This window comes from Oncorhynchus gorbuscha, linkage group LG01 (genome assembly GCF_021184085.1).
Source record: "Oncorhynchus gorbuscha isolate QuinsamMale2020 ecotype Even-year linkage group LG01, OgorEven_v1.0, whole genome shotgun sequence".
NCBI lineage: Eukaryota > Metazoa > Chordata > Actinopteri > Salmoniformes > Salmonidae > Oncorhynchus > Oncorhynchus gorbuscha.
The window spans coordinates 24,268,637-24,290,651 of NC_060173.1; the positions used below are offsets into that span (position 1 = coordinate 24,268,637).

Here is a 22,015-nt window from a genome sequence, read left to right on the forward strand (position 1 = left end):
ACTCAATATGGCCGGCATAGTATTGTCATTCTGTATCAATGGCAAAAGCTGTCTTCTATGAATAAACTCTGATACATAGAAAGATTAAGAATATGTCTGTGTTCCAAGTGGCACCATATTCCCTATGAGTTCTGGTCAACAGTAGCACACTATATAATGGTTACAGGAGCCATCTGGGATGCAACCTTTGTCATGATTGATTAAGCATTGAAAATATGTTTTTCTTTGTTGTCTGATTGTTGATGGGAAGCACAAACAATGAGCGAACCTGTGTGTGTGTGTGTGTGTGTGTGTGTGTGTGTGTGTGTGTGTGTGTGTGTGTGTGTGTGTGTGTGTGTGTGTGTGTGTGTGTGTGTGTGTGTGTGTGTGTGTGTGTGTGTGTGTGTGTGTGTGTGTGTGTGTGTGTGTGTGTGTGTGTGTGTGTGTGTGTGTGTGTGTGTTAGAGGTCGACCGATTGATTTTTCAACGCCAATACCGATTATTGAAGGTCCAAAAAAATGTATTACAACAATACTGAATGAATGCTTATTTTAACTTAATATAATACATCAATTTAGCCTCCAATAAAAAATGAAACGTGTTCAATTTGGTTTAAATAATGCAAAAACAAAGTTTTGGATAAGAAAGTAAAAGTGCAATATGTGCAATGTAAGAAAGCTAACATTTAGGTTCCTTACTCAGAACATATGAAAGCTGGTGGTTTCTTTTAACATGAGTCTTCAATATTCCCAGGTAAGAAGTTTTAGTTATTATAGGACTATTTCCCTCTATACCATTTGTATTTCATTAACCTTTGACTATTGGATGTTCTTATAGGCGCTTTAGTATTTCCAGTGTAACAGTATAGCTTCCGTCCCTCTCCTCGATCCTCCCTGGGCTCGAAACAGGAACACAACGTCAACAGCCACCCTCAAAGCAGCATTACTCATGCAGAGCTAGGAAAACAACCACCCCATGGCTCAGAGCGAGTGACGTTTGAAACGCTATTAGCGCGCGCTAACTAGCCAGCCATTTCACTTCGGTTACACCAGCCTCATCTCGGGAGTTGATAGGCTTGAATTCATAAACAGCGCAATCAATGCTTGACGCACAACGAAGAGCTGCTGGCAAAACGCACTAAAGTGCTGTTTGAATGAATGTTTACTCGCCTGCTTCTGCCTACCACCGCTCAGTCAGATACTTAGATACTTGTATGCTCAGTCAGATTATACGCAACGCAGGCCACCATGTGTAGTTAACTAGTAATTATGATTGATTTGATTTTTTTGATAAGAAGTTTACTGCTAGCTTGCAACTTACCTTGGCTTGCTGCATTTGCGTAACAGGCAGTCTCCTTGTGGAGTGCAACGGTCATTATTACGTTGGACTATTTAACTGTAAGGTTACAAGATTGAATCCCCCGAGCTGACAAGGTGAAAATCTGTCGTTCTGGGCAGAACGAGGCAGTTAACCCACCGTTCCTAGGCCGTCATTGAAAATAAGAATGTTTTCTTAACCGACTTGCCTAGTTAAATAAAGATTAAATAACGGTGGGAAAAAAAGAAAAAACAAACGGTAAAATCGGTGTCCAAAAATACCGATTTCCGATTGTTATGAAAACTTGAAATCGGCCCTAATTAATCGGCCTTTCCGATTTAATCGGTCGACTTCTAGTGTGTGTGTGCGCCTGCCTGCCTGTGTTCATGTTTCTGTCTGGCATAAAACAGACACATTCTGGTGTGGATTTAATCTTTTCAATTTCTCTCCTCCTGCAGGGAAATGTGTTAAGGCATATTCTCCTCACTCGCTACTTTGGAAATCAAAGGATTCTCTCCAAATCAGAGTTTGGGAGCGGGAACAACTCGGCTGGAGGCTTTGGAGGTACTAAATACAACCCTGAATAACCCCAACTATACCTTAACAATACTCCCCGTTACTTGTGGGGAGTGAGCAGATAACCTGCATTATTGTTTACTGGTAGCCTGCCTCCATAGGTTATTATTTCCTCAGGCTGTAATCATAGGTTATTATTTCCTCTTAGGTTATTATTTCCTCTCAGGCTGTAATCACAGGTTATTATTTCCTCTCAGGCTGTAATCACAGGTTATTATTTCCTCTCAGGCTGTAATCATAGGTTATTATTTCCTCTCAGGCTGTAATCATAGGTTATTATTTCCTCTCAGGCTGTAATCACAGGTTGTTATTTCCTCTCAGGCTGTAATCACAGGTTGTTATTTCCTCTCAGGCTGTAATCACAGGTTGTTATTTCCTCTCAGGCTGTAATCACAGGTTGTTATTTCCTCTCAGGCTGTAATCACAGGTTGTTATTTCCTCTCAGGCTGTAATCACAGGTTGTTATTTCCTCTCAGGCTGTAATCACAGGTTGTTATTTCCTCTCAGGCTGTAATCACAGGTTGTTATTTCCTCTCAGGCTGTAATCACAGGTTGTTATTTCCTCTCAGGCTGTAATCACAGGTTGTTATTTACTCTCAGGTTGTAATCACAGGTTGTTATTTCCTCTTAGGCTGTAATCTATAATCAAACAGCACAGGAATTAAATTATCGGCATCTATTGATCACTACTTTACTAATGCTGCAGAAATTTGCTTTAAAGCAGTATTCAAATCCATTGGATGTAGTTATCCCAATATAGTAGTCATATCTAGGAAAACCAAAGTTCCAAAGGCTGGGCTTAATATAGTGTATAAGAGGTCATACAATAAGTTTTGTAGTGATTCCTATGTTATTGATGTAAAGAATATTTGTTGGTCTCTGGTGTGTAATGAGGAGCAACCAGACACTGCACTTGACACATTTATGAAATTTCTATCCCAGTTACTAATCAGCATGCACCCATCAAGAAAATGACTGTGGATTGATGAGGAATTGAAAAATTGTATGGTTGAGACGGATGAGGCAAAAGGAATGGCAAATAAGTCTGGCTGCACAACCGATTGGCAAACATATGGAAAATTGACTTAACTGAATAAGAAGAATCAAAGATGAATGATAGTAAAAAGATTTGGAGCGCCTTACATTTTGGGCAAAAAGGCAAACTCGGCTCCATCATTCATTGAATTAAATGGCTCATTCATCACAAAACCCACTGATATTGCGAACTACTTTAATGATTTTTTTCATTGGCAAAATTAGCAAATGTAAGCATAACATTTCAGCAACAAATGCTGAACCTACACATCCAAGTATAACTGATCCAATTATGGAATACCAGCATTGTAGTTTTGAATTCTATAAAGTGAGTGTGGAAGAAGTGAAACAATTGTTGAAAGACAATGACAAGCCACCGGGGTCTGACAACTTGGATGGAAAATTACTGAGGATAATAGTTCACGATATTGCCACTCCTATTTGCCATATATTCAATCTAAGCCTACTAGAAAGTGTGCCCCCTCAGGCCTGGAAGGAAGCAAAAGTAATGTTGTTTCTCAATAATAGTAAAGCCCCCTTTAATGGCTCATAGCTGACCAATAAGCCTGTTACCAACCCTTAGTAAACTTTTTGAAACAATTGTGTTTGACCAGATACAATGCTATTTTACTGTAAGCAAATTGACAACAGAATTACAGCATGCTTAAAGGGAAGGACATTCAACAAACAGTTACACAAATAACTGATGATTGGCTGAGATTGATGCAGCCGTTTTGTTAGACTTCAGTACAGCTTTTGACATTATCGATCAGTCTGCTGATGGAAAAACGTACAGTACCAGTCTAAAGTTGACACCTACTCTATATTTGTACTATTTTCCACATTGTAGAATAATAGTGAAGACATGAACTATGAAGTAACACATGGAATCTCATAGCACCAAAAAAGTATAAAAAAAAAAAAATCCAAAGCTGTTTTATATTTGAGATTCTTCGAAGTAGCCACCCTTTACGTTGATGACAGCTGTGCACACTCTTGGGCATTCCCTCAACCAGCTTCAAGAGGAATGCTTTTCGAATAGTCTGGAAGGGGGTCTGGTGATTTGTGGAGACCAGGTCATCTGATGCAACAGTCCATCACTCTCCCTCTTGGTCAAATAGCCCTTACACAGCCTGGAGGTGTGTTTTGGGTCATTGTCCTGTTGAAAAACAAATGATAGTCCCACTAAGCGCAAACCAGATGGGATGGCAAATCGCTGTGGTTGTCATGCTGGTTATATGTGCCTTGAATAAATCACAGACCGTGTCATCGGCAAAGCACCATCACACCTCCTACTCCATGCTTCATGGTGGGAACCACACATGCAGAGATCATCCGTTCACCTACTCTGCGTCACAATCTCAAATCGGACTAAAGGACAGATTTCCACCGGTCTAATTGCTCGTGTTTCTTGGCCCAAGCAAGTCTCTCCTTCTTCTTGGTGTCCTTTAGTAGTGGTTTCTTTGTAGCAATTCGACCATGAAGGTCTGATTCACGTCTCCTCTGAACAGGTGATGTTGAGATGTGTCTGTTACTTAAACTCTGAAGCATTTATTTGAGCTGCAATCTGAGGCTGGTAACTCATGTACTTATCCTTTTGCAAGGAGTTAACTCTGGGTCTTCCTTTGCTGTGGCGGTCCTCATGAGAGCCAGTTTCATCATAGCGCTTTGTAGTTTTTGCGACTGCACTTTGACTGACCTTCATGTCTTAAAGTAATGCCGGTCTGTCATTTCTCTTTGCTTATTTGAGCTGTTCTTGCCGTAATATGGACTTGGTGTTTCACCAAATAGGGCTATCTTCTGTGTACCAACCCTACCTTGTCACAACACAACTGATTGGCTCAAACGCATTAAGAAGGAAAGAAATTCCACAAATGAGCTTTTAACAAGACACACCTGTTAATTGAAATGCATTCCAAGTGACTACCTCATGAAGATGGTTGAGAGAATGCCAAGATTGTGCAAAGCTGTCATCAAGGCAAAGGGTGGCTATATTTGGATTTCTTTAACAATTTTTTGGGTTACTACATGATTCCATATGTGTTATTTCATAGTTTTGATGTCTTCACTATTATTATATAATATCGAAAAAATTGTTAAAATAAAGAAAAACCCTTGAATTAGTAGGTGTGTTCAACGTTTTGACTGGTGCTGTATATGTTATGGCTTTACACCCCCTACTATATTGTGGATAATGAGTTACCTGTCTAACAGAACACAGAGGGTGTTCTTTAATGGAAGCCTCTACAACATAATTCAGACTGAATCAGGAATTCCTCAGGGCAGCTCTCTTAGGACCCTTACTTTTTTCAATCTTTAGTAATGACATGCTACTGGCCTTGAGTAAAGCCAATGTGGCTATGTATGCGGATGACTCAACACTATACATGTCAGCTACTACACCGAGTTAAATCCCTACAGCACTTAACGAAGAGCTGCGGTTAGTTTCAGAATGGATGGCAAGGAATCAGTTGGTCCTAAATATTTCTAAAACTAAAAGCACTGTATTTGGGATAAATCATTCACCACACCATAAACCTCAACTAAAACTTGTAATATATAATGTGGAAATTGAGCAAGTTGAGGAGGCTTAACTGCTTGTAGTAACCCTGGGTTGTAAAATTGTCATAGTCAAAACATATTGATACAACAGTAGCTAAGATGGGTAGAAGTCTGTCCATAATAAAGCACTGCTCTGCCTTTTTTTTAAACATGTATTTATTTAACCTTTTATTTAACTAGGCAAGTCAGTTAAGAACATTCTTATTTACAATGACCGCCTACCCCGGCCAACGCTCAGCCAATTGTGCGCCGCCCTATGGGACTCCCAATCACGGCCAGATGTGATACAGCCTGGATTCAAACCAGGGACTATAGTGACACCTCTTGCACTAAGATGCAGTGCCTTCGACCGGTGTGCCACTCGGGAGCTTTTTTAACAACACTATCAATGAGGCAGGTCCTACAGGCTCTAGTTTTGTCGCACCTGGACTACTGTTCAGTTGTGTTGTTAGGTTCCACAAAGAGGGACCTTGGAAAATTACAATTGGCTCAGAACAGGGCAGCACGGCTCGCCCTTAAATGTACATGCAGAGCTAACGTTAAAATATGCGTATAACACTCTCATGGCTCTAAGTGGACATCAGTTAACTCTATTCCACATCAGTTAACTGATGCAAGCAGTAGAATCTGTTTTAAATAACTGAAAATTAAATACCTTATGGAACAGCGGGGACTGTGAAGAGACACATGGGCACATGCACATGATAACATGCAATCTACACATGTGCAAATGGGTTTTGTATTGTAAATATGGGGTGGTGGAGTGGTGGGAACACACTGAATATGTTGGGTGTAAGGTCTTATGACATGTAGTATTTTTAACTGTATGTAACTGTCTTTTTTTTTTGTCTTTTTTTTGCTGGACTCCAGGAAGAGTAGCTGCTGCCATGACAGGAACTAATAGGGATCCATAATAAATACAAATCATAGGTTATTTCTTCATAGGCTGTAATCATAGGCTATTATTTATTATTGACAGTTATAATACAAACCCTCGGTTCCAAATCAGACATGGGTTCAAATGCTATTTGATATCATTCAATTACTTTTAGCCTTTGCTTGAGACTACCTGGTTTGCCAGGTGGGTGGGGTATCCACGTTTGCTACTATACCATTTGTCCATTAAGCCAGACAAGCACAATAGAACCCAAGTCTGTTCCAAATCATGTTCTCCCATTCCAATCGATGTGTTTATTAATCTATCTATCTGCAGGTGGCTCTCTGGTCCAGGACTCTGACAAGCCGAGCAGCAGCATGGTGGACATCCAGTGTCTGCTTGACAGTGAGGGAGCCTCAGAGCTGGTCATAGACCTCATCGTCAGTACCAAGAACGATCGCGTGTTCCAGGAGAGCATCCTGCTAGGCAACGCCCTGCTGCGGGGGGGAAACACTCAGATACAGGTGGGTGAGGAGGGGGTAGGCTCACTCAGATACAGGTGGGCGAGGAGGGGGTAGGCTCACTCAGATATAGGTGGGTGAGGAGGGGGTAGGCTCACTCAGATATAGGTGGGTGAGAAGAGAGTAGGCTCACTCAGATATAGGTGGGTGAGGAGAGAGTAGGCTCACTCAGATATAGGTGGGTGAGGAGAGAGTAGGCTCACTCAGATATAGGTGGGTGAGGAGAGAGTAGGCTCACTCAGATATAGGTGGGTGAGGAGAGAGTAGGCTCACTCAGATACAGGTGGGTGAGGAGAGAGTAGGCTCACTCAGATATAGGTGGGTGAGGAGAGAGTAGGCTCACTCAGATATAGGTGGGTGAGGAGAAAGTAGGCTCACTCAGATATAGGTGGGTGAGGAGAGAGTAGGCTCACTCAGATAGGTGGGTAGGTGGGTGAGGAGAGAGTAGGCTCACTCAGATACAGGTGGGTGAGGAGAGAGTAGGCTCACTCAGATATAGGTGGGTGAGGAGAGAGTAGGCTCACTCAGATATAGGTGGGTGAGGAGAGAGTAGGCTCACTCAGATATAGGTGGGTGAGGAGAGAGTAGGCTCACTCAGATACAGGTGGGTGAGGAGAGAGTAGGCTCACTCAGATACAGGTGGGTGAGGAGAGAGTAGGCTCACTCAGATACAGGTGGGTGAGGAGAGAGTAGGCTCACTCAGATACAGGTGGGTGAGGAGAGAGTAGGCTCACTCAGATACAGGTGGGTGAGGAGAGAGTAGGCTCACTCAGATACAGGTGGGTGAGGAGAGAGTAGGCTCACTCAGATACAGGTGGGTGAGGAGAGAGTAGGCTCACTCAAATATAGGTGGGTGAGGAGAGAGTAGGCTTACTCAGATACAGGTGGGTGAGGAGAGAGTAGGCTTACTCAGATACAGGTGGGTGAGGAGAGAGTAGGCTCACTCAGATACAGGTTGGTGAGGAGAGAGTAGGCTCACTCAGATATAGGTGGGTGAGGAGAGAGTAGGCTCACTCAGATTCGTAAATGTGCACAGATGGAGAGATTCAGGTTGGACACACACTCACTCCGATACAAGTGTTTATCAACTATCTGGTGGGTCGTTTACATTTCTACCCTAACACCCCCCTCAGAACTCGTTCTACCACCAGCTGCACAAGCAGAAGAAGTCGGAGCGCTTCTTCAAGGTGTTCTACGACCGCATGCGTCTGGCCCAGCAAGAGATCCGGGCCACTGTGTCCGTCAACATGTTCGAGGTCAGCACCTGCAGGAAGAGAGAGGAGGATGTCGACGTCAGTCACAGTGGCATCCGGCTCAGGAAAACAGGTATGTTCTTTGTCTCCATAGAAATAGAATGACTTGAACAGACATTCCCATTCAAGTCAATCTGGCATGATGGGTGGGACGGCAGCCATATTGAGGGTCCTCATGAGTGTACTGTCAAATTGCTGAGGTCTGAGGGGCTTTGGCCATTTTAGTCATTCTGTTTCTATGATCCTCTCCTCCATACCTCGTATTTGGTTCCATCAGGCATCTGTATTTATGTCTCTATGTTCTGATGTACAGTCAGGTGCTGGAGTATTGAAAACAGGGGTGCCAATCATTTTGACTCCTATCTTTTTAGAGTAAAGCAAATCTTACTTATACTAAATATATTTCTCTGAGCAATTGTATTAGTATAAAATATATTTGCACATTTTTTGCATACAATATAGCTTAGTATTTGTATTTATTTTATACAGACTTTTTTGCTAATCTTTATCAAGGGTGCCAATACATTTGGACTGGACTGTATACTGTTAGTGGGGGAAATCTAAATAAAGTTAGTTTGATTCGTATACCTATTCATTCAGTTCTGGAGCTGCAGTCTTTCCCCTCCTTACTGGCCTTCCCCTTGTTTCATGGGAGAACAAGTCCAGACCATGTCTGTGATGTAGCAGATATTGTAAAAATCTACATAGACTCCACAGACTGAAGTGTGGTGTGGAAGGTAGAGACAGTTAAATAGTGAGGGGGAAAATGTGGGAGGATGAGAGGTGAAGAGGGATTTAAGTTCTAAAGCTGCTGAGTCATAATGGCCATGAGGGGTCAGCTCTGAACATGAGCCTACAGGTCGCCATGGAGATGATGGGAAATGGACTCAATACAGACATACAGATAATAGGCCTATAATGTACATTTGCAGTTATTCAAATACACATTTTGTAGTGCATCTGTGTAATATACAGTAATACAGTGTAGTATATGCATCTTCATTCAAAGGTTTAAAACCCCATCCTTTGTATACAGAGGTATAGTGACTCATAAGGTGAAAGGTCACTCACATTTCTCTCTCTGCTGACATCATTATACCTTAGGCCCCAGTCGATCTCTCTGGGCTGAGGTCATTAACCCATTTAACTAGCAATGTGACTACAGTAAAAACAGTGTAAATCTGTGTGGTTTCCCCTGTAGTTTCACTAACCTCTGAACACTGTGGAGTGATTCTGTGGTTCTCTGTTCCTGTTTCGCCCCCATGCCTGCAGTCACATGTCGGGGGCCATGTGAGGGGCCACAGCACTAAGTCTATCAAAGGACCATTGTACCCAGACGTGTTGTTTTGATACACCAGAAATGCTTACTACACAGTTAACCCGTTGTCAGAGGGGTCACAGTCATTTAGGAATTATTACAGAAATGTGGTTGTTTCGAATAATAAGATTTCATATCAGTTTTGCTATCAATTTGACTGAGGGGGAAACATTGTTTTTCAATCATGGGGATGGATTGGCTCACAGTGAATAGCAGGGTTGGGGTCCATTTAATTTCAATACAGTAATATCAGGAAAGGAATTGAAATTCAAGTGGTTACATGATCAAAAAAATAATGCAACATTTTCATATCATGAATTTTAATTCCACTGTGAAATTGTCTGACTTGAAAGTAAATCACCCTCCAACCCTAGTCAGCATAAATTCACAGGTTTTCCAGAAATTCTGAGGATGTTTAGGATTGTTTCCAGAGTTGTGCAACCCTTCAGTGACCCACCCCTTCCTCTTCTCCTCCTCAAGTGAAAGACTCTTCCCTTCACATGAAAGACAACATGCGTGGCCAGTTGAAGGAGGCGTCCTCAGCCACCTCCAAGGCCTTTGTCTCCTTCCGAAAGGATCTGGACACAGACCTGGAGGTGCTGGACGGCCAGGCCGGTGATGGGCCCGGGGGAGGGGGCGAGGAGAGAGAGGAAGAGACCCAGATGAGCCCGGCCATCACCATCATGAAGCCTATCCTGCGATACCTCCAGCTGCTCTGTGAGAACCACAACAGGAACCTGCAGGTATTGAATTAAATGGAATAAACCTCTTCTTGATCCTCAGCATATGGGCACTGTATTGGGAGATCACAGTTTCTCTAACCACAAGCTGAACTTCATGGTGTTTATCATGTTCACATGATGAGTAAATCATGAATCATAAGTGAATCATCTCAACAAGGATTAGCAGGTGGGCCTAAAATCATTTGAGGAAACAGATTAGATTCTGAGACTAAATCATAGTCATTTTCAACAACCAGGTATTATTGTCAATATCTGTCTCACGGTTTTATTCTGAAAAGCATTACCTTTATTTTGACACACCCTCCTATAAAACCAGATCAGTTGTGCTCACACTCAGATAGGATGTCATACTAGTATTCTATGAATATTAACCACCATTCTTCCCCTCCTGGTTCCTCCCTGAATCCAGAACTTCCTGCGGAACCAGAACAACAAGACCAACTACAACCTAGTGTGTGAGACTCTGCAGTTCCTGGACATCATGTGTGGCAGCACCACGGGAGGCCTGGGCCTGCTGGGCCTCTACATCAATGAGGGCAACGTGGACCTTGTCCGGCAGACCCTGGAGACAATCACCGAGTACTGCCAGGGGCCTTGCCACGAGAACCAGGTAGGGAACCACCACTACCTACCAGGTCACCCCATTACTGTGCCAGTGTAGCGGAGGTGGAATCACGTTCTCGTGATGAGGTATCCCTGCCTGAGACTAGGAAACCCAAATTATATGATATGTCACCGTTGTACCACAAGGATTTCCTCTTGGCCTGGGGTCACCCACCGGTTACACCAGAAAATTATAATGTTGTTGTGCTTACTTTACCATCAAAGATGCATTTGAGTTTGTGGTTCAAGCTTCGCCATGAAAACCATTGACAGCAAATATGTGGGGTTGTTCAGTAAGATGTGAATCATGTCCATTTATAAAATGGTTGGGACATTACACATTTGGCCTACAATACTGCTAGACTGACAACAGTTGTCTAATTGATTCAATAACATCTTAATTAAAGGGATAGTTCACTTTTCTTGAAGTTTTAGCTTATTGTCGAGGATGTTGGGTGTTGTCATTAGAACTACCTATTTAAATATTGCCAATTTTAGTTCCACTATTATATCTCCAATGGAAAGTTGTTTTCATTTTATAGTGTTTTCCGCTCACTAACTAACCTCTTGTTGTCCCAGTCCTGTATAGCCAAGCACGAGTCCAACGGAATCGACATCATCATAGCTCTGATAGTCAACTCCATCAACCCCTTGGGGAAGAATCGAATGGACCTGGTGCTAGAACTCAAGGTTAGCATATCTCTCCATACACATTCACCCCTATACGAGAGCCCTATATCAACAGCTGGATAAGCTGCAGAGAATAGTTCATTATACCTAGATGAATACTGTATAGGTTATCCCATCTAGCCCTATATTAGTGGGCCATTCATACTACACACACGATGTTATCATGGTAATCATTTCAGAATCAGTTTCTTGTTAAAAGACCCATTTGTCCTTGTGTTATGGCCTTACAAGGTGATATCTGCTGAGATGTGAGGGATGAATGGACTGAACTTCTTTCCTCCTTTCTTTCATAGGTAACAAATGTCTTTCCTCAGTGCAGTGGTGATTTTAGCATGTACATTTTGGTGGGGCACTCCATCCCCAAAATGTTGATAAATGCCAGAAAAGCCACTAAACAATACATTAATTGCGCTATAAAGGTGCCCACAAACTGTTAGAGCCTACATAAAGCTGTCCCAACAGCAGAGTCCGAACAGCAGGCCCAAAACCTTACTAGTGCTACACCTGGCTATCAGCGGAGCAGTGTCTGGCAATCTCATTTACTGCCTTTTAAAAAGACAGCTGATATGGCTGACTTGCTTAAACAAATGTGGTTTCTACTGACAATGGAGATGTTCAAACTATATGACATAAGGGGACGACGAGCGGATAAGAGGTAATCTGTCATTTCGATTTAAGACATTACTGAGCAAGCTAGGACAGACGTAGTCAATATAATTACTACTTTTGAAATGTACAGCGACAAGAATTCAGAACATGGGCCATTCTTACAGTATTCTCCCTGTACACCAAGTCAGAACTGTAGGATAAATGAAGGGGGCATATAAGCAGAATATGAAAGCTCTTACCATATTTGATGATGACATTTCTCTCAAACACCAATAAGTCAGAACAGTAGGCTAAGTTATGAGGGGGAAAGGTACCAAATTATTACGGTGAGGCACATGGGTTACTAACAGCTTTTTATACAACATACAGTTAGTATTATGTTCTTAACTACGGTATACATATCTCCCTGGCATATTACATCATTCATGCAGCAGCATACAAGACATTTTTGGACTCACCTTGTGCCGTGCGGCAGTCCTTCGTGGGCGGATTCTGTCATCTAGCTTTGACTTCTGGCATTCTCTTGATGTATTGCGCTTTCAAGACAATTGGGAACCTCGGGGGGGGGGGGGGGACAAGGTAGAATTATGAAGTCGGTTATCTTCAGGTCATAGCTCTAGAAAGAGGACAGAGTTCCCCGACTTGGAATTCCGTATTGGATGACCAATCAAGATATATTTTACCAGTCAGAGCTAGTTTTTTTCCCAGTTGTCTTGAACTCTCTGAAGTCTGAGATTTCCGAGTTTCCAGTTGTTTTGAATGAGGCAGAAGTCATGCTGGATTGACAGCGTGGCCAATGTTGAATTTTTATCCTTTTAAACTTGGAAAAGAGACCCTTATATCCAGACTTCGACCACACATCCACTACCCTGAATAGCAGGCTAGTGGTTTTGGTATTTGGTATTTTATTAGGATCCCCATTAGCTACTCTTCCTGGGGTCCACACAAAACATGAAACAAGAACAGCTCAAGGACAGGACTACATAAACATTTTTAAAAGGCACATGTAGTCTACATATCAGTGCATACACACAAACTATCTAGGTCAAATAAGGGAGATTCGTTGTGCCACGAGGTGTTGCTTTATCAGTTTTTTTTAAACCAGGTATGTTGTTTATTTTAGCAATATGAGATGGAAGGAAGTTCCATGCAATAAGGGCTATATATAACACTGTACGCTTTCTTGAATTTGTTCTGGATGTGGGGCTTGTGAGAAGACCCCTGTTGGCATGTCTGGTGGGATAAGTGCGTGTGTCGGAGCTGTGTATAAGTTGACTATGCAAAGACTTTGGGATTTTCAACACATTAATAAAAAGTGATGTAGTCAGTCTCTCCTCAACTCTTAATCAAGAGAGACTGGCATGCAGAGTCTTTATATCAGCCCTCTGATTACAATTAAGATCAAAACGTTCCGCTCTGTTCTGGGCCAGCTGCAGCTTAACTAGGTCTTTCCTTGCAGCACTGGACCACATGACTGGACAATAATACAGATTAGACACAACTAGAGCCTGCAGAACTTGCTTTTTGGAGTGTGGTGTCAAAAAAGTAGAGCATCTCTTTATTACGGCTAGACCTCTCCACATCTTTACAACCATTGAATCTATATGTTTTGACCATGACAGTTTACAATCTAAGGTAACGTCAGGTAATTTAGTCCCCTCAACTTGTTCAACAGCCACACCATTCATAACCAGATTCAGCTGAGGTCTTGCACTTAAGGAATGATTTGTACCAAATACACTGCTCTTAGTTTTAGATGTTCAGGACCGGTTTATTACTGTCCACCTATTTCAAAACAGACTGCAACTCTATAAGGGTTTCAGTGACTTCATTAGCTGTGGTTGCTGATGTGTATATGGTTGAATCATCAGCATACATGGACACCCCTGCTTTGTTTAATTCCAGTCGCAGGTCTTTGGTAAAAATAGAAAAGAGTAGAGGGCCTAGAGAGCTGCCCTGCAGTACACCAGACTTTACATGTTTGACATTAGAAAAGCTTCCATTAAAGAGAACTCTTTGGGTTCTATTAGATAACTCTGAATCCACATTATGGCAGAGGTTGAAAAGCACATAAGTAGCACATACGTTTTTTTTCAACAGGTTATGGTCAATAATATCAAGGCTTCACTGAAATCTAACAGTACAGCTCCCACAATATTCTTATTATCGGTAACTTTCAACCAATCATCAGTCATTTGTGTTAATGCAGTACGTGTTGATTGCCCTTCTCTATAAGCATGCTGAAAGTCTGTTGTTAATTTGTTTACAGAGAAATAGCATTGTATTTGGTCAAATACGATTTTTTCCAACAGTTTGCTAAGAGCTGTCGGCAAGCTTATAGGTCTACTGTTAGAACCAGTAAAGGCCGCTTTACCACTCTTGGGTAACGGAATTACTTTGGCTTCCCTCCAGGCCTGAGGACAAAGACTTTCCTCTAGGCTCAGCTTAAAAATATGACAGATAGGAGTGGCTATAGTCAGCTACCATCCTAGTAGCTTTCCATCTAAGTTGTCAATGCCAGGAGGTTTGACATTATTGATCAATAACAATACTTTTCCCACCTCTCCCACACTAACTATACAAAATTAAAACTTGCAATGCTTTTCTTTCATTATTAGTTTTTTTATGCATGAATACAATTACTCACTGTTCGTTGTTGGCATTTCCTGCCAAAGTTTGCCCACTTTGCCAACAAAATAATAAATAACATAATTGGCAACATCAAATGGTTTTGTGATTAATAAGCCAGCTGATTCGATGAAAGATTGAGGTGAATTTATCTTTCTGCCCACAATTTAATTTAGTTTTTCCATAATTTTTTATATCATTGATCTTGGCTTCATAATAAAGTTTCTTCTTTTTTTTGATGAGTTTAGTCACATCATTTCTAAATTTGCAGTAAATAAGCCAGTCAAATGTGCAGCCAGACTTATTAGCCACTCCCTTTGCCACATCTCTTTCAACCATACAGTTTTTTCAGTTCCTTGTCAATCCATGGGGCCTTAACAGCTCTAACAGTCAGTTTCTTAATTAACAGGTGCATGTTTATCAATAATTGGAATAAGCAATTTCATAAATTCATCAAATGCAGCGTCTGGATGCTCCTCGTTAATCACATCAGACCAACAAATATCTTTAACATCATCCACATAAGAGTCACAGCAAAATATTTTGTATGATCTCTTATATACTATTTTAGGCCCAGCTGTTGTAACTTTAACTTTCCTGGATCTAGCCACTATATTGTGATCACTGCACCCAATGGGTACAAACACAGCTTTAGAACAAAGTTCTACAGCATTATTATATTATTAGTAAAAATGTGATCAATACATGTGGATGATCTTGTTCCTGTAGTGTTTGTAAACACCCTGGTAGGTTGACTAATAACCCGAACCAGATTACAGGCACTGGTTACAGTAAAAAGCTTCCTCTTAAGCGGACAGCTTGATGAAAACCAGTCAATATTCATGTCCCCATGAAACTAGACCTCTCTGTTTACATCACAAAGACTATCAAGCATTTCACACATATTATTTAGATACTGACGGTGAGCACTTGTTGGCTTATAGCAACATCCCAAAAGAAAAGGCTTTAGATGTGCCAAGTGAACCTGCAACCACAACACTTCAATAACACTTGACATAAGATATTCTCTAAGCATTACATGGATATGGCTCTGAATATATACAGCAACACCTCCCCCATAAGCATTTGTCTCTTCTATAGATGTTATATCACTGTATTGCTTCTGATGTATCATCAAATGAATTATCTAAGTGAGTCTCAGAAATGGTTAATATATGAATGTTATCTGATGTTAGCAAGTTAATGATTTCATTAACCTTATTTCTAAGGCTACATATATTCATTTGGGATATTTTCATCCCTTTACTGGGTACCTTATCAGAGATCGACATAATACTGAAAAGAGCAAGAAGAGCAAACAAAGCAATAGAAAAAAATATACATTCAGCAGTTTATTAATCAATTGGCATGTGTGTGCTGCGGGGTTGAAGCTACGAACCCATAGGCTTGGCTCTTCTGGGAGGGAGGGTGGACAATGAGCCTGTCATAGCGGATGTAAGTAATGTCCCCACATGCTCTGGCAGCTTTTGTGGCTGGGATCAGTTCTTTCCTCTTCTGGCGCACAGCTTCAGGATAGTCCTCGTTGAGGAAGATACGTTCCTCTCAAGTTCTTGGCTCTTTAGCTAGCAGATTATTTTGGATTAGCTGACACAGCGTGCCATTGGAACACAGGAGTGATGGATGCTGATAATGGGCCTCTGTAGCCCTATGTAGATATTCCATTTAAAAAATCAGCTGTTTCTAGCTACAATAGTCATTTACAACATTAACAAATGTCTACACTGTTTTTCTGATAAATTTTATGTTATTTTAAAGGACAAAAAAAATGTTTTTCTTGGACCTCTCTAGGGTATGTGCGACACTAGTGTCCCATCTGGCCAACATCCAATGAGATTGCAGAGCACCAAATTCTAATACAGAAATACTCATTCTAAAAATTCAGAAAACAAAACATATTTTACATAGGTTTAAAGATTAACTTCTTGTGAATCCAACCACGGTGTCAGATTTTTAAAATGCTTTACGGCAAAAGCATACCTTACGATTATTTGAGAACACAGCCCAGCAGACAAATCATTGCAAACAGTAACCAGCCAAGCAGAAGAGTTCCACAACTCAGAAATAGAGATAAAATTAATCCCTACACTTTGATGATCTTCATATGGTTGTACTCCGAAGATATTCATTTACTCAATAAATATTCCTTTTGTTCAATAGTCTCTTTATATCCAAAAACCTTCAGTAATCCACAGGCTCAAACGCAGTCAAAACAGGCAGACAAAAAATCCAAATTGCATCAATAAAGTTCATAGAAACATGTCAAACGATGTTTATATTCAATCCTCAGGTTGTTTTTGAGCCTAAATGATCTATAATATTTCAACCAGACAATAACGTTGTCAATATAAAAGGTAAACAAGAAAGGCACTCTCTCGGGATTGCGCATGAAAATGCTCTGTGACACTTCAGGGTAAACTGGTCGTACTCCCTCATTTATCAGAATACAAGCCTGAAACCATTTCTAAAGACAGCTGACATCTAGTGGAAGGCATAGGAACTGTTATTTGAGTCCTAAGTCAATGGATACTTTAATGTCATTGAATAGAAAACTACAAAAAGAAAAATCCATTCAGGAAGTTTTTTTTTCTCAGGTTGTTGCCTGCCAAATCAGTTCTGTTATACTCTGACACTATTTTAACAGTTCTGGAAACGTTAGAGTGTTTTCTATCCAAATCTACCAGTTATATGCATATCATATCTTCTGGGCCCGAGTAGCAGGCTGTTTAATTTGGGCCTGCTTTTCATCCAAAATTCCGAATGCTGCCCCCTACCCTAGAGAAGTTTAAAAAAAACAAGGACATTTCAAGTGACCCCAAACTTTTGAATGGTAGTGCATGTTTAACAGGTGGGGCTCAACACGGTTGGTCTCTGCCTTCGTATAGTACTGATTTTGAAGTCCGTTTCCGCCCGGTAACAGATTGTGGAGTGGGTTAGGATGTGATGGTCATGTGTCGTGGTCTCTCTGTGCTAGAACAACGCCTCCAAGCTGCTGCTGGCAATCATGGAGAGTCGCCATGACAGCGAGAACGCTGAGAAGATCCTTTACAAGATGAGGCCCATGGAGCTGGTGAGTGAATCCACACACACACTAACACACACAAATACACACTTTACTGACAAAGTGTGTTCCAGGTGGATGTGATGAAGGAGGCATATGCCCAGGGCCTGGAGAGTGAAGCTGAGGAGAACTCTATAGGAGACCAGATCAAACCAAAAGACGTAGGACACAACATCTACATCCTGGCCCACCAGGTAACCCCATGACGTGTGTTATAACAAGCATGATTGAGTGTGTGTGTGGGGGAGAATTTGTGCACCTGCGTATTAATACTTTAATAAGGACACAATGACAAAGTCAGTGGCACAGAAAAAGACGGTAATTCACATACTGTATCATTCGCCTGTGTCACACTCTTACTCCACCGCTAGGTGAGTCTAATGATTCATGTCTGTAGGTGTGTTCATATAGGCTTGTTTTGTGTGATTTCAGCAGGTGATAATGGATGTAACTTTCAGTGGAAGAAATGGTTCCTGTGTTGAGTCAGACAGAACAGGTCTAGCGGGTTTTCACTTCTGTCTTTCACCCAAAATAGATTGTCAGACAGGGTATTTCTGTCCCACCAACCGACTGGTTTCATCATGACCACCGAGCTTTCTGGGGCTGGCTGTTTGCACTTCCAAAATAACACCAAACACACATGAGCACATATACAGAAGTTTGCACACACACGCTCAACCCCTTCATGTAACCCCACACGTGCACATTTACAAACATTACATACCACACACCTGCCTCAAGCATTCATATACACACACATAACACACAACCCAAGCATTCATATACACACACATAACACACAACCCAAGCATTCATATACACACACATAACACACAATCCAAGCATTCATATACACACACATAACACACAACCCAAGCATTCATATACACACACATAACACACAACCCAAGCATTCATATACACACACATAACACACAACCCAAGCATTCCCTTTTAGCTATTGCTCCTGTTTATCAGTAAAAGTCACCACAGTTCTGAGCATCTGCCCAGCAAACCAAAATAGGTTGTGAATGTTCCCACAATGTAAAAAAAAAAACTACTTTCCAAATGCGCTGTTTGTGTATAGTATTCAGACGCCTTGGCTTTTTCCACATTTCTGGTTCTTTATAAACTTATTCTAAAATGGATGAAATTGTCTTTTTCCACCAGTGTGTACAGTTGAAGTCAGAAGTTTACATACATACACCTTAGCCAAATACATTTAAACTCAGTTTTCACAATTCCTGACATTTAATCCTAATACAAATTCCCTGTCTTAGGTCAGTTAGGATCACCACTTTATTTTAAGAATTTTAAATGTCACAATAATAGCAGAGAGAATGATTTATTTCAACTTGTATTTCTTTCATCACATTCCCAGTGGGTCAGAAGTTTGCATACAGTCAATTAGTATTTGGTAGCATTGCCTTTAAATGATTTAACTTGGGTCAAATGTTTCAGGTAGCCTTCCACAAGGTTCCCACAATAAGTTGAATTTTGGCCCATTGCTCCTGGCAGAGATGGTGTAACTGAGTCAGGTTTGTAGGCCTCCTCGCTCACATAAGCTTTTTCAGTTATGCCCACAAATTCTCTCTGGGATTCAGGTCAGGGCTTTGTGATGGCCACTCCAATACATTGACTTTGTTGTCCTTTAGCCATTTTGCTACAACTTTGGAAGTATGCTTGGGGTCATTGTCCATTTGCGACCAAGCTTTAACTTCCTGAATGATGTCTTGAGATGTTGCTTCAATATATCCAAATAATTTTAATTCCTCATGAAGCCATCTATTTTGTGAAGTGCACCAGTTCCTCCTCCAGCAAAGCACCCCAATAATATGATGCTGCCACCCCTGTGCTTCACAGTTGGGATGGTGTTCTTCGGCTTGCAAGCCTCCCCCTTTTTCCTCCAAACATAATGATGGTCATTATGGCCAAACAGTTCTGTTTTTGTTTTATCAGACCAGAGGACTTTTCTCCAAAAAGTACGAGCTTTGTCCCCATGTGCAGTTGCAAACTGTAGTCTGGCTTTTTTATGGCAGTTTTGGAGCAGTGGCTTCTTCCTTGCTGAGCGGCCTTTCAGGTTATGTCGTTATAGGACTCATTTTACTGTGGATATAGATACTTTTGAACCTGTTTCCTTCAGCATCTTCACAAGGTCCTTTGTTGTTGTTCTGGGATTGATTTGCACTTTTCGCACCAAAGTATGTTCATCTCTAGGAGACAGAACGCGTCTCCTTCCTTAGCGGTATGACGGTTGCGTGGTTCCATGGGGTTTATCCTTGTGTACTATTGTTTGTACAGATGAATGTGGTACCTTCAGGCATTTGGAAATTGCTCCCAAGGATGAACCAGACTTGTGGTGGTCTACAATTTATTTTCTGAGATCTTGTCTGATTTCTTTAGATGTTTCCATGAATTCAAGCAAAGAGGCACTGAGTTTGAAGGTAGGTCTTGAAATACATCAACAGGTACACCTCCAATTGATTCAAATTATGTATATTAGCCAATCAGAAGCGTCTAAAGCCATGATATCAATTTCTGGAATTTCCGAAAGCTGTTTAAAGGCACAGTCAACTTAATGTATGTAAACTTCTGACCCACTGGAATTGTGATACAGTGAACTATAAGTGAAATAATCTGCCTGTAAACAATTGTTGGAAAAATGACTTGTGTCATGCACAAAGTAGATGTCCTAACCGACTTGCCAAAACTATAGTTGTTAACAAGAAATGTGTGGAGTGGTAGAAAAACGAGTTTTAATCACTCCAACCTAAGTGTATGTAAACTTACGACTTCAACTGTATGTATGTATGTACAGTACCAGTCAAAAATTTGGACACATCTACCTTGTTCAAGGGTTTTTCTTTATTTTTCTTTATTTTTCTACATTGTAGAATAGTAGTGAAGATATTAATTAAAACTATGAAATAACACATGGTATCATGTGGTAACCAAAAAAGTGTAAATATACTTTGCCTTGATGACAGCTTTACACACACTTAGCATTCTCTCAACCACTGGTACTGTACCTACATAGATAAACAAATACAGTGCATTTGGAAAGTATTCAGACCCATTTACTTTTTCTACATTTTGTTATTTTACAGCCTTATTCTAAAATGGATGAAAAATAAAATGTCCTCATCAAAACTACGCACATTACTCCATAATGACAAAGCAAAAACAGGTTTTTGGAAATGTTAGAAAATGTAGAAAAAAGCAAAAATATTAAATTTACATAAGTATTCTGTACTTTGTTGAAGCATATTCGGAAGCGATTACAGCCTTGAGTCTTCTTGGGGCTGCAGGTAGCTTAGTTGTTAGAGCGCTGGGCCAGTAACCGAAAGGTTCCTGGATCGAATACCCGAGCTGACAAGGTAAAAATCTGTCATTCTGCCCCTGAACAGAGCAGTTAACCCACTGTTCCCCGGTAGGCCATCATTGTAAATAAGAATTTGTTCTTAACTGACCTGCCTCGTTAAATGAAGGTAAAATACGATACAAATATTGGGTAAGATATTATTGCGTAAGAGGCTTCAAGCTTGGCACGCCTGTATTTGTGGAGTTTCTCCCATACTTCTCTGCAGATCCTCTCAAGCTCTGTCAAGTTGGATGGGGAGCATCGCTGCACACCTATTTTCAGGACTCTCCAGAGATGTTCAATTGGGTTCAAGTCCTGGCTCTGGCTGGGCCTCTCGAGGACATTCAGAGACTTGTCCCGAAGTCACTCCTGCGCTATCTTGGCTGTGTGCTTAGCGTGGTTGTCCTGTTGGAAGGTGAATCTTCACCCCAATCTGAGGTCCTGAGCGCTCTGGAGCACTCTGGAGCAGGTTTTCATCAACGATCCTTTAAGGTGCCTTTTTAGCAAACACCAATCGGCCTGTCATGTGCCTTTTATTGAGGATTGGCTTCCGTCTGGCCACTGTACCATAAAGGCCTTACTAGTGGAGTACTGCACAGATGGTTGTCCTTCTGGAAGTTTCTCACATCTCTAGAGAGGAGCTCTGGAGCTCTGCCAGAGTGACCATTGGGTTCTTGGTCACCTCCCTGACCAAGTCCCTTTTCCCCCGTTTGCTCTGATTGGCTGGACGGGCCAGCTCTAGGAAGAGTCTTGGTGGTTCCAAACTTCTTCCATTTAAGAGTGGAGGCCACTGTGTTATTGGGGACCTTCAATGCTGCAGAAATGGTTTGGTACCCTTCCCCAGATCTGTGCCTCGACACAATA

At 41.3% G+C, this 22,015-nt stretch overlaps 1 protein-coding gene across 2 annotated transcripts in view; it reads left to right on the plus strand.

Annotated features, from left to right (window-relative positions):
* LOC124035132 (inositol 1,4,5-trisphosphate receptor type 2-like) overlaps nt 1–22,015 on the plus strand; it is a 167,648-nt gene that overhangs the window by 92,712 nt on the left and 52,921 nt on the right. For both annotated transcript variants that reach the window (XM_046348555.1, XM_046348559.1), the window contains exons 38-45: nt 1,755–1,860; nt 6,683–6,870; nt 8,001–8,193; nt 9,919–10,181; nt 10,591–10,791; nt 11,364–11,474; nt 17,704–17,799; nt 17,865–17,984. In XM_046348555.1, coding sequence (XP_046204511.1) covers nt 1,755–1,860; nt 6,683–6,870; nt 8,001–8,193; nt 9,919–10,181; nt 10,591–10,791; nt 11,364–11,474; nt 17,704–17,799; nt 17,865–17,984 — 1,278 coding nt within the window. The remainder of the gene's footprint in view (nt 1–1,754; nt 1,861–6,682; nt 6,871–8,000; nt 8,194–9,918; nt 10,182–10,590; nt 10,792–11,363; nt 11,475–17,703; nt 17,800–17,864; nt 17,985–22,015) is intronic.